Source organism: Apodemus sylvaticus, chromosome X, assembly GCF_947179515.1.
Source record: "Apodemus sylvaticus chromosome X, mApoSyl1.1, whole genome shotgun sequence".
Taxonomy (NCBI): domain Eukaryota; kingdom Metazoa; phylum Chordata; class Mammalia; order Rodentia; family Muridae; genus Apodemus; species Apodemus sylvaticus.
In genome coordinates, this window is record NC_067495.1 from 63,163,105 (window position 1) to 63,174,220 (window position 11,116).

At 49.5% G+C, this 11,116-nt stretch overlaps 1 protein-coding gene across 1 annotated transcript; it reads right to left on the reverse strand.

Moving 5' to 3' along the window:
* Positions 1 to 2,431: 2,431 nt before the first annotated feature.
* Positions 2,432 to 6,356, reverse strand: LOC127674745 (doublesex- and mab-3-related transcription factor C1-like). The gene is made up of 7 exons (XM_052170375.1): positions 6,220 to 6,356; positions 4,854 to 5,027; positions 4,560 to 4,711; positions 4,173 to 4,231; positions 3,711 to 3,847; positions 2,745 to 2,808; positions 2,432 to 2,557 (listed from the first exon to the last, which is right to left on the reverse strand). Exons 1-7 carry the CDS (start codon positions 6,222 to 6,224, stop codon positions 2,432 to 2,434), a joined length of 717 nt encoding a protein of 238 aa, XP_052026335.1. The 5' UTR covers positions 6,225 to 6,356.
* Positions 6,357 to 11,116: the final 4,760 nt, after the last annotated feature.

Here is an 11,116-nt window from a genome sequence, read left to right on the forward strand (position 1 = left end):
GGTGAAGTGGAGCTGGCTGGTGGATCTGAATCTCACAGATGGGCTGGAAGGCTTCACTGCTCCAAATTCAAGCAAGACCTGAAGGCAGAAAGGATGGTATGAGGAGCACCTAATGACCACGAATCCCTTTCCCAACTCTCCCCCATTTCTTCATCTCCCACAAGTGAACATTCGTCACCAAGACCAGTGGACAGACCTATACCTGTCTGAATTCCTCACCTACAGCCTCATTCCTCTATCATGGGCACAAACCTACTGTGGTGAAGCTCATGCTCTCTGAATATATCCTTTCTGATTTCAGGAAAGTTCCTTGACTTTCCATTACCCACTCCTCCTGTCCTAGTCCCCAGTTCCACACTGTGATGTGATGTGATGTGATGTGATGTGATGTGCTGTGGTGTGATGTGATGTGATGTGATGTGGTGTGGTGTGGTGTGGTGTGGTGTGGTGTGGTGTGGTGTGATGTGATGTGTGTGTGTGTGTGTAAGAGAGAGAGAGAGAGAGAGAGAGAGAGAGAGAGAGAGAGAGAGACAGAGAGAGAGACAGAGACAGAGACAGAGATGGAGACAGAGAGACAGAGAGAATGTTACGTGAAGGTCAGAAGACAACCTCAGGTGTCAGTCTTTCCCTTCCTGTTTGAGGGTTGTTTTGAGCCCTGTTTGAGGGCTCTAAGAGAAACATGATGGCTTAACCGTGGAAAACAAAACCTTTTAATATTTTCTGTCTGTTGCTCCTAACCATGTTGTAAAATGTTTGACTTTAAAAAGTGCTGTTTGAGCTGCTGAGTTGAGGCTTGTGAAAAACTGCCAGATGAATTTTGGCTTGGGATTTGGACAGTATTTCTAACAATTTTTGAAATGACTCTAAACACACTTCTGCCATTTTGTACTACATATTTACCTGGAGCAGCACCCTCAGCACTGTCAAGTAAAAACCAAAGTGGTGACCAACTCTGAGAAACAAGGAACACTCTTTATGCTCCCCAGTGTCAAACTTTGAGTCAAGATCTAACTCTCAGAGTAAAAACAAACAAAAACACCCATTTCCTTGTCATGCACATTTTTATCTTTAATAAATGGTAAAATTACATGTATACGAAGGAGTTGTATTAAAGTAAGTTTCTTTATTATCTGCACGTGCTTTGTGTGCATACCTACCTATGGCCCATGTGCCTATATACTGGGGTCCTGTAAACGTCTCTCAGATGGAAAGGGGCTCTGAGGCTGGACACTTTAAGAAGCCCTGGCCTAGGTTTTGTCTCCTGCCCGTGCCAGACACCTGTGAACAGTCACCTCCCCAGCTCCCTCCTGCCCCCTTGTGTTCCAGCAGTTCTGTCCAGGGTGGCTTCCTCCTATATTCACTAGGCCCTATCTGTCTCTGTGCAAAAGAGGTCCAGCCTTGCTGCCCAGACACACTAGAAGTTTAATTCCCTTCTCAGCTCATAAAGCACTTGCCCTCTGGATGGGTCATTTGAGATCTGTGTTGCAAAATACAGCCAGAGAAGGAATCCAGGCTGCACATCTGAACTGAAATCCCCCCAGAGAGCGGGGTCTAAATCTCTTTCCGTCTCTGTGTCTTCCCCAGACCATCACAGTGTGTAGTGGGTTGGCCTGATGCTGCTTGCATTCTAATGCTAATATTGGGCCCCCAAGACCTGGTTGTCCCAGAGAGGAGAGGATCTGCATGTAGAACCAAGTGACACTGTGTGACCTTGCCCTCAAGTTATTTCTGATTGGCAAATAAAGATGCCGACAGCCAATAGCTGGGTAGAAGGGACATAGGATTCCTGGGCTTGGGGATTGGAGGAGAACCGTGAGGGGGAGAGGAAGGTGAGGGAGGAAGGAGAAGCCGGCCTGGGCTAGGGGAGCCATGATATCGTGGCCAATTAGAGCCCAGAAGAAACACAGTCATAACTCGGGGTTATCGATAGGAAAGCAGATTCTAATAGCACAGAGGGTAGATATCTGCCCAGCTCTTGTGCTGTTTAAGGCTTATTGTAAATATAAAGGTTGTGTGTGTCTTTTGTCTGGGAACTAAACGGTCAAAGTCAGGGTAGAAACTCCACGGCAACAGTGAGCAATAGGCTGGGGACACGGGGTTGGGTGGGAAATCAGGGTGCCCGGTTCTATTTTTTGCACCTGATATGCTGCCTGCTCTGGGGCAGGTCCCTGCAACTCCCTGGGGGCCTCAGACTCCTTCTCTTTCCACATCAGGGTACCAGCCAATTACTGCTAGGCACAAAACTTGAGATGCTTAGCATTCTCCGAATAATCCTCCAAGTGCCCTCTCTGACATCAGCCTCAGAAGGCTGGTGCACCCATCCCGGAGGTCATTCCAACCACAAACTAACCCCATGGACCCAGCTATGACCAATTTGCCACAGAGCTTCCCATCCCTCGACTATCTCCTTTTCAAGAAGCCGGCTACCTGTTTAGCTGTGGGTCTGGCGCCAGGTCCAAGAAGAGTTCTTCAGAGTCATCAGGGCCTCAGCAGCCTCCAGTGTTTCCTGACACTCTAAGGTAGCAGAAGCCGAGGCCTGGTTAGAGGCACGGGAGCTCTGCAAAGAAACAGGTGTGAGGAGATCAGGCGCTGTGCATCCAGCGCCTCTTCTCAGAAGCCCTAATGCCCTCTCAGTACCCAGCTGCCTCCAGTGCCCACTTCCAATGCCCAGACAGTCTGCCCTACACATCGACTTAGCTCCTCCCACCCAAGTTTCCGGAACCCCCCTACTTCTCTACAGGAACCTGTGGCCCCAGGGGATGGTGGTGATCAGCGGTGGTACGTGGCAGGCGGATCATATTTGAGCATCTGGAAACAAGAGGTAAGGGAATTATTATACACTTGGGTGGGCAGGTAGACCTGCAGAGACAGACTGGCAGGGTTTTGCGATACCAGAAGGTGGGAATTCAAAGGACTGTGGAGACCGTAGGCCCTGTGGCTCGCACATGCCCTTTGTCCTGCACAGTCTGCTTTCCTTTCTACCCCCACCCCCAAGCCCAACACACTTTTTTTCCTAATAAATTAATCCGTTCAAGGTTTTGTTTTCCTTTTTAATTCTCTCCCAGATATGCAGTGAAGAATGCATCAGGGAACCCCAAGTGTCTGCATTCTAATAGATTGCAAAGTCCCTAAAGAGATACAGTGACCTTCCATTTTCAGGGACTGGTACTTGCCAGCACTTTGCCAGGCCGCCACAGATCATGAGGGACAAGCCCCGGACACTTCCAGGAGGCTTTCTCTCTTGGCCTCTGGACTTTGCCCTGGGCCTCTGTGGCCCTCTCCACCATAACCCTAGGTTTCATCAGGACCCTCCCATCTAACTCATCTGTTGTGTGTAGAGAAACAGCGCCCACGTGTTGAAGGCCCACTGTGAGGCAGCAGGCCTTGGGCTGGTGTTTTGTTTTTTCAATGTGACAGGTATAGAATACTCTTGCCAAAATGACCTCTAGGAAATGGTTGCCTGAAAACAAAATACGTGTACCAGGTCTCTGGAGTAGGAACTGCCAAAGCTGGAGAGGCCCCCCTGTCCGTGCCCTCGGTCTGACCTGCAGCCTTCTCTCCTCACCTCCCTTCGTCCTCTTCCCTCCCGGCACCCCCTCCTCCTGCTCCTATGGCACTAAGCCCAGGGCTGGACACACACACACACACACACACACACACACACACACACACACAAGACACAGCCAGCTGCACGGTCCCTTTCTACTCACGGGCTGGACAATGCAAAAGCCCCATGAAGCTCCGTGGAAGGAGGACCCATCAATTGCTGCTCCGAGGGCACAGACTTCCAGGGCAGAGGTGAACGTGCTCGGGGCCAGCGATATACTTGAGACCCGTGGGGTCTCTCCTGTAGAGACAGAGATCCTTTGATAGGGGATTGGGTTCCAGGCCGGCCAGAAAGAGAGGAGGGATGGGCAAATGTTAGTCCGATGGCAGGAATCTAGAATGTCACTGCTCTGAAGACCTCTCCAGGCCCCCACCCCTCCGATCCTATGCTCAACTGCCGCTGAGTAGACTGAGGCCCAAGAAGAAGTGACATTACCCAATGTCAGCACAGGGCAATGTGCTGACCGGTTGGTTAGAGGCGAGAGCCCTGACTTGAAGACACAGTTAAAAGGGGTCTTGACAGTAACTGGTGGGAGCCTCCCACTCTAGCAACAGATTCTCCTTACTTCCTGGGGGCTTGTTGGAGACAAGTCTTCAGGCTGGGGCACAGGGTTCTCCTTTGCAGCTGCAAAAGACCAAGAATTCTTCCCCACCGGCTGCCCAACAGCCTCATCTGAAGACACTCAACACCATTCTGAGGACTTCCCACCATAAACCTTTTTGAATGCACCCCCTTCCCAGATCTCTGCTTCCTGCAAACAAGTGCTGTCTAGCATTGATATGACTCTTTGTTTTTGTTTTTTTTTTTCTCCTACCGGGCCCAGTGAAGTCCAAGGTACCCTTGCCCAAGGTCCCACTGCAATTCTGTGGCAGGGTTGGTCACAGGTTTACTCATGACCAGCATGCTTCTCTCCAGCCAATCCCAGGCTCCCTCCCCGGCCAATGACACTCACCGCGACCTCTTCCCTTGGTAGAGGTCTTCTTGGCCTGTTTGAGGGGTTTGCGGGAGACAGTCGTCCTTGGTAGTCGAATCTGGCGTCTCTTTACCGGTGCACTATGCCCCCTTTTCTCAGAACCCACAGCCAGCATGGCCTCGCTGTGGTCACTTTGAAAGGGGTTTGAAGGACTCCTTCTAGTCATGTGCAAAGGGAACCTGACCCCCTCACCCTCCAGGACTCCATACTCAAAAGAATGCAGCCCAACTGAGTCACCAGCTGACCTGAGAGTGGGAAGAATGGGTTTCTCACCTGACTTGGGTCCTGATGCCACAACTGTGGCCTCTGCCAGGGTGATTTGCATGTCCTCTGCGGCTAGGCTCCATTGCAGGCGGTGTTGCTCTAGTTTTGTTCCCCATGTTACATTCCAAGGTGGAGGGGCGGCAGGGAACAGCTGCTTTGCCTTTTGCTTCCATGGCTCTTAGGCTGAGAGCAGAAACGCCACTGTATCCCCATGGCCCTAGAGTAACTGTTCTTTTCCTGAGCAGAATTAAAGAACAAACAAAAACAAAGAACAAACAAACAAAAACAGAAAACCAAACAACCAAAAAACCCACCAGAAAACCCAAACAAACCGAAAAAGCAAAAACAACCCCTCCCCAGACACACACCAACACAAACGAAACAAAACAAGCAAGCAAGTAAGCAAAGAAAACTGGCTCTGTGGATGAGAATCTTCTCCAACGCGGCCACCATCAGCATCCGTTTACCCTGTCCCGGTCTTCTTTGGCCTTCAACTCCCATTTGTACTCACATAGTCTCAGGTTTCCTCGTGTTGTCTCATTCCCCCAGCACCTCCCATCAACAACCTCTTGGCACTGGCTCCATTACCCAATCGATCTGCTCAAACTCACTCCACACATCCCATTTCCTGGAATACGCCATCAGCCCCAGGCCTGCCTCGACAAGAAGAAAGCCTGGACACTGGAAGACAACCTTCTTCCTCGTGCCTCGCATTCGTTCACTCCCCACATGGGGAAAATATGCACCGAGTACTCAGTAGTCTCACGCATGCCCAGTGTTCAATTTTCCCCTTCACCTTCCGTTCAAGTTTTCCTCACACCACGGTCTTAATTATCCCGGTGCTCCCCCTTTCCACCCATTTCCGTTTTGTCCCCCACCCTGTAAGCCTCCCCTCTCCGCCCATGAAGTCATATTGCCCTTGTGAAGGCGGCGGACACGTGAATCGTACCTGAAAACCTTCCACCCAGGAACCTGGGGTAGGGGGACTACGACTGAGACCAACCGGGGCTAACTAGTGGCATGCTGGGCTTCAAACAGTTTTCTCAGGCCATCCATCCAGATTTCTCCCAGTAACTTTTTTTTTTTCAAATGATTATTTTTTTCTACCGTTTCCTTCCTTCCCAGCTTTCTACACCCGACAGATGTTTGCTGAGGCCCATGTGGCGTAGCAGCCTCTGACCAAGCCCAAAGACCAACTATCTGGAGGACTCAGCTTTGCGCTGCCCCGACACACGCCCTCTTCTTTCATCAAAGCCACACATGCGACCCCCAGTCGTCCCCCAGTCGTCCCCCAGTCTTCCAGAGTCGTCCCAATACTTTGACCGTTGGTGCTGGGCCGAGAATGGCTCCCTCTTCCCTCTCACCCTCTACCTGCCTCATCTGCTCTCTGGCAAGCCCCAGACCGGCAGGCAACCTGGAGATAGTTGCTCTCTGAAGGGGCTGGGGCTGGACAGAGCCTGTGGAGGAGGCAGAAGGCCCGGGTCAGGTCGAGAGGGCCTCCTTTGTGCCGTTTCCCACCTCCAGCAGGCTTCGCCTCCAAGAGGCCTAAAAATGAAGGAAATGGGCACCTGATCAGGAGGGAGGGAGGGAGGAAGAAAGGGACAGAAGAATATGAAGGCCCCATTCCTCATGCCACCAGTGGTCAGTTACCCGAGACTCCAGCCCTTCAGAACCAGCGGGCTGAGCCTCGAAAGAAGCGGCGGCCCTGCTCCTCGGGCCTCCTTCCTCCTCCTCCTCGCGCCTTGGCCTTCCTTCCGCTCCACTTCCTGCTTTGCCTCAGAGGCCCAGGAGCTTCCTGCCCTTGTCCCTCAGAAGGGCGCCCCCCGGTGGCTGCTCTGAGACCCACTTCCGCCTAGGCTCTGATGCGGCACTGGAGGTCTTTCCTGGCTACTGGTGCTCACTTAAATAATCCTGCCTGCTCTGGAGGGACAAACTGACCTTTGTGCCCTCCTGTGCCGCTTCCACAAACTGCCTCCACTTGGAGGCGAAATACTGTGAGGTGGGGCTGCACACACTTTCGCCCAGGCCCACTTGCTAGGAGGCTCTAATGTGTCCTTTCAGAATCAAGCATCCGAGTTTGCCACGGACCACCTTCCTCCCATCCTCACATCCCGTTTTCTCATTCAGCAGCCATTCTAAACCCCAGAGAACACTTGCCAGTGGCTGGGAACACAGTGTTCCATCTTGTTGGAGTCTGTCTCTGACCTTTCTTTTCTATTCCAGGCATAGGTCCCTCGCTTTCTCTGACTGCTCTACGCTCCTTTATTTTATTTTATTTTATTTTATTTTATTTTATTATTTTCTGTCCTTATTTATTCATTATCTTCTAATCTGTTTAATCATTGCTTTTGTCACTCCAAGGCACGACGTGAGGTATGCTAGGAAACCTCCCTGGTTCTTGTTTCTCAGACACACATGGAAGTTCCCTATTCCTTGTCTTTTGTCCTTTTGTGTATCTGTGAGAAGCTGCGTGACAGTTCCCAAGTAAACTCGCATGTGACGAGCTTGGATTCCATTTTCATTGATTCGGAGCATTGATTAACAGGAAACCGGCTAGACACCGGATGCCCAGCCTTCCTAGTCCTCAGCTCTGCCTGTCTCTCTCTCTTTCTGTGGAGCCGTCATAGCTATGTTTCTTCCACGTTTGCTTCCGGTTTAATCTTTCCTACCACGGTACACCTCGTGTGGTTTTTTTTTTACATCCCAGAACTCTCTAGAGCCTTGCTGCTCTTGTCTCTGATATCTGCTTGAGGGGTGGGGAATGATGATGTTGGATGATTCACTTGCATCTGACTTACAGAAATGCACTTGACTCTTTACCTGCTGCACTGCTCCTAAAGTTAGCCACCATATTAAATCTCATTGTACTCGAAGATGCACATGTGACTTTTGAGGCTTTTCTCTGCCTGAGTTCATTAAAATCAGTTCTGTCAATTGAAGGGCCCTGGTGGCGGCGGTGGCGGCAGCGGCAGCACCAGCTAGTCCAGCGGAGAGGGCCACCACCAGTGGAACCAAGGCGACAGTGTCCAGGCAGGCCCTGCGCACACTACCACTGGCCACCACTGGTCAGCCGGGCTGCAAGCAGCAACAGAGTTACAGTGCTTTTCACCGCACTGAAGCCAGATTAGACCTCTGCCTCCTGCCAGTCAGTTAATGACGTGCTCCACCATCTTGGCTCCCAGACCCCAGAGTTATCTGACAGCCCCAGGTACGCAGACAAAGTCCGAGGCTAACATCACTTGGGTCTAAATCTGGCGGGCGTTGGCCTGCACCCAGGCCCTGGGCAGCTCGGTGGGCCATCTGTGTGCCAACCCAGGCAGGAGGTCGTTTGCCTGGCAGACTGCTCAGCACTTGTAGGGGCGCAGGGTACCTGACAGAACCAGTTAGCAGACATAGCCCGAGGCGAATATTGCTCGAGCCTATGCCTGTCAGGCCTTTGCCTGGACTCAGGGCCTGAGCAGCTAGGCTAGCCTTGTGTGCACCAACCCGGTTGGGGGATCCACTGCCCGGCAGAGTGTTCAGCACTCGGAAAAGGTCCCCGCAGCATACACCATCATCACTCCCTGAAGGAGCGAATGGGCATCACCTGGTTCACAGAGACAATCTGGGGCAAAGCACACTAGGGCTCCAAGGGCACCCAAGAGGAGGGCAGCACATCAGCAATCTGTGACAGGGGACACCCAGCCATCCAGTGTTGTGAAAATAGCCTTACAGCTTCACAGGAGGCTCAAACACCAGCCAGTGACAACAAGACCAACTAACGCCAGAGATAAAAAGATGGCAAAAGGCAAATGTAGGTACACTACTAACAGAAATCTAGGTAATATGGCAGCATCTGAACCCAATTCTCCAACAACAGCAAGTCCTGGATACCCCAACACACCAGAAAAACAAGATTTGGATTTAAAATCACTGGTCATGATGTTGCAGAGGAACACAAAAAGGACATAAATGAATCTCTTAAAGAAATATGGGGGAACATGAATAACGTAGAAACCCGTATAATGGAAACACAAAAATCACTTAAAGAAATCCAGGAGAAGAAGGCTCAAGAGATAGAAGCCAATAAAGAAGAAACGCAAAAAACAAAAACAAACAAACAAACAAAAAAACTTAACGAAATGCAGGAGAAAGTGAGTCAACTGGCAGAAGTCATGAAAGAGGAAACACTGTGACCTCCCCCTGCCCACTGCTCTCAAGAATAGAAGGGAGGAATTGTGACTTCCCCCTGCCCACTGCAACCTGACCACCCACCTCCTGAAGAACAAGAAAAACTGGTTTCCAGCCTTCAGGGGAGGGGCTTGGTCTGCCTTTGTTTCTTGGGAGAGAGGCATGATTAAAAATGGAGACTTGAACCAGAAGCCATGTGTTTTTGTGTCTCTTTATGTAATTTCTCTTGCCCCCTTTCCTTACGCATCTTTCCTTCCAGAGAACCCACGGTTAGGATGTGAGAGCTGGACTCTACATATGGCACCAATGTGGATTATAACTGGAAACGGAAAGGCAGAATGAGGCATGTCTGTCTGAATTTAGGAGCTCCAAGGAAAAAGAAAAGGAAAAATTTTATGTATCGGGCACAGTAAGCAAAAGGGTATTAATTTAGCGCTAATAATGTCATTTATTTCTAAAAAATGTTGTTGCTGCAGAAGTGTGTACAGATACAGGCTAGACTGACTCAGTATATAGGCCCTGCACTGAGATCAGCTAGGATATGAAGACAACTATGGACCAGGGAATTTAGTTAGGCAATTGTCCGCAGTCTAAAACTGCATCAGGCAAGAGAAATAGGCCATAAATTATAAAACAAAAAAAAAAAACAGTAAAAAACAAAAAACAAAAAAAAATATTTCTAGAAACATGAAAGAAAAAAGGAAAATGGATTTGGTTACATTGCAGGCGCGCTTTAATTTCTATGTCTTCTGTGCACCGATTGTCCACATGTACGTTTATTTGTCTGTATTTTGTGCGAATGAGTGTTTGTTTGTTTCATGTTAAACAAAAAAATTGATGAAAATTTCGTCTGCTGGGGCCTCTTAAGCCAGCAGCAAGCTGATGTAAAGCCAGGGCGCAGCAACTGCTGGCAATGATGGCACATGCCTTTAATCCCAGCACTTGGGAGCAGGGAGGGAGCCCGGAACTCAGCGGGCCTTGAGCAGGTGGCCCGGGCAGCAGTGGTGTGCTCAACCCTTTTTTTTTTTTCTCTCTTAAAGGACAAGTAGCCTCCAGGTTTGGGAAAACTCTGGTTTAACTTATAAGATTTGGGTAATTGCTTTGTTCTTGTTTTTAATTCGTCTTAATGGTATAAGGTTTTACATATCCTGACTATGGAGTTATAGATTTAGAGGCTGGTTTTGGCTGATGGCTTAGAGTTGCAGCCATTTAGAACACATGGCTACCCGCTAAGTTTGAGCATTCGCTCAAATGAGCAGGGAAGAGGCCAGAGCAGAGTTCCTGCCATGCAGACCCGGGTCCCTTTGATTCAGCACAGTGAGATATGGGGCCCAGGCCGATGGTGGCCCTGGCTTGTGGCCCCGGCTGAAGGGAGCTTGGAACTCTGCAGGCCAGGCCGCGAGAGGGTGGCCTGGGCAGCAGCGGCTGCAGTGGGGTGGCCCAGGCTGCAGAGGCGGCGGCAGAGGCAGAGCACAAAGTAGCATGGACGGCCTCAATGGCCGGTCTAGGGCAATGGCTATGAATCTAGACTCGAGCCAAGTGGCTTCCGGGCATGGTCTGAGGAACTCAGTTTTTCTGCGAGACAACAAGAGAGAAGTGTCTCCCCTGCCACGGGCCTCAGGGGTTTTCCAAGTGGCCCCTAGCATCCCTTACATGAGGAGGAGTGTTTTGTCTTTGCTTCAATAAAAAAAAGCTGAGATCTTACATTTTTAATATATTTTATTTATAGAAATCTCTTTTGTTTTATAAAAATATTTGTTTATAAAAATGTTTTGTTTATAGAAAAACCGGCCTTTGCTTTTGGGTTTTTTAAATTTTTTTTTAAATAAATAATTTTCAAAGGCTATTAAAATAAGTTAATTGGCTAAGACATCTCTTTAAGCTTGCCACAGGAGAACTTAAACCTCTGTTTTCAAGGCAGATATAACTCAACTGACAAAGGATAGATAATTTTACAGATAAAGGCTGCTGTAATCAGCTGTTTATGATATGTGTTCACTGCCATTCCTTGGCAAAAATAATGTTGATTATAGAATCACATTTTTTGCTCATGAAATAAAGTTTTTTTACATCCTTCAATAAAGATATTAATGTGTTGTTAA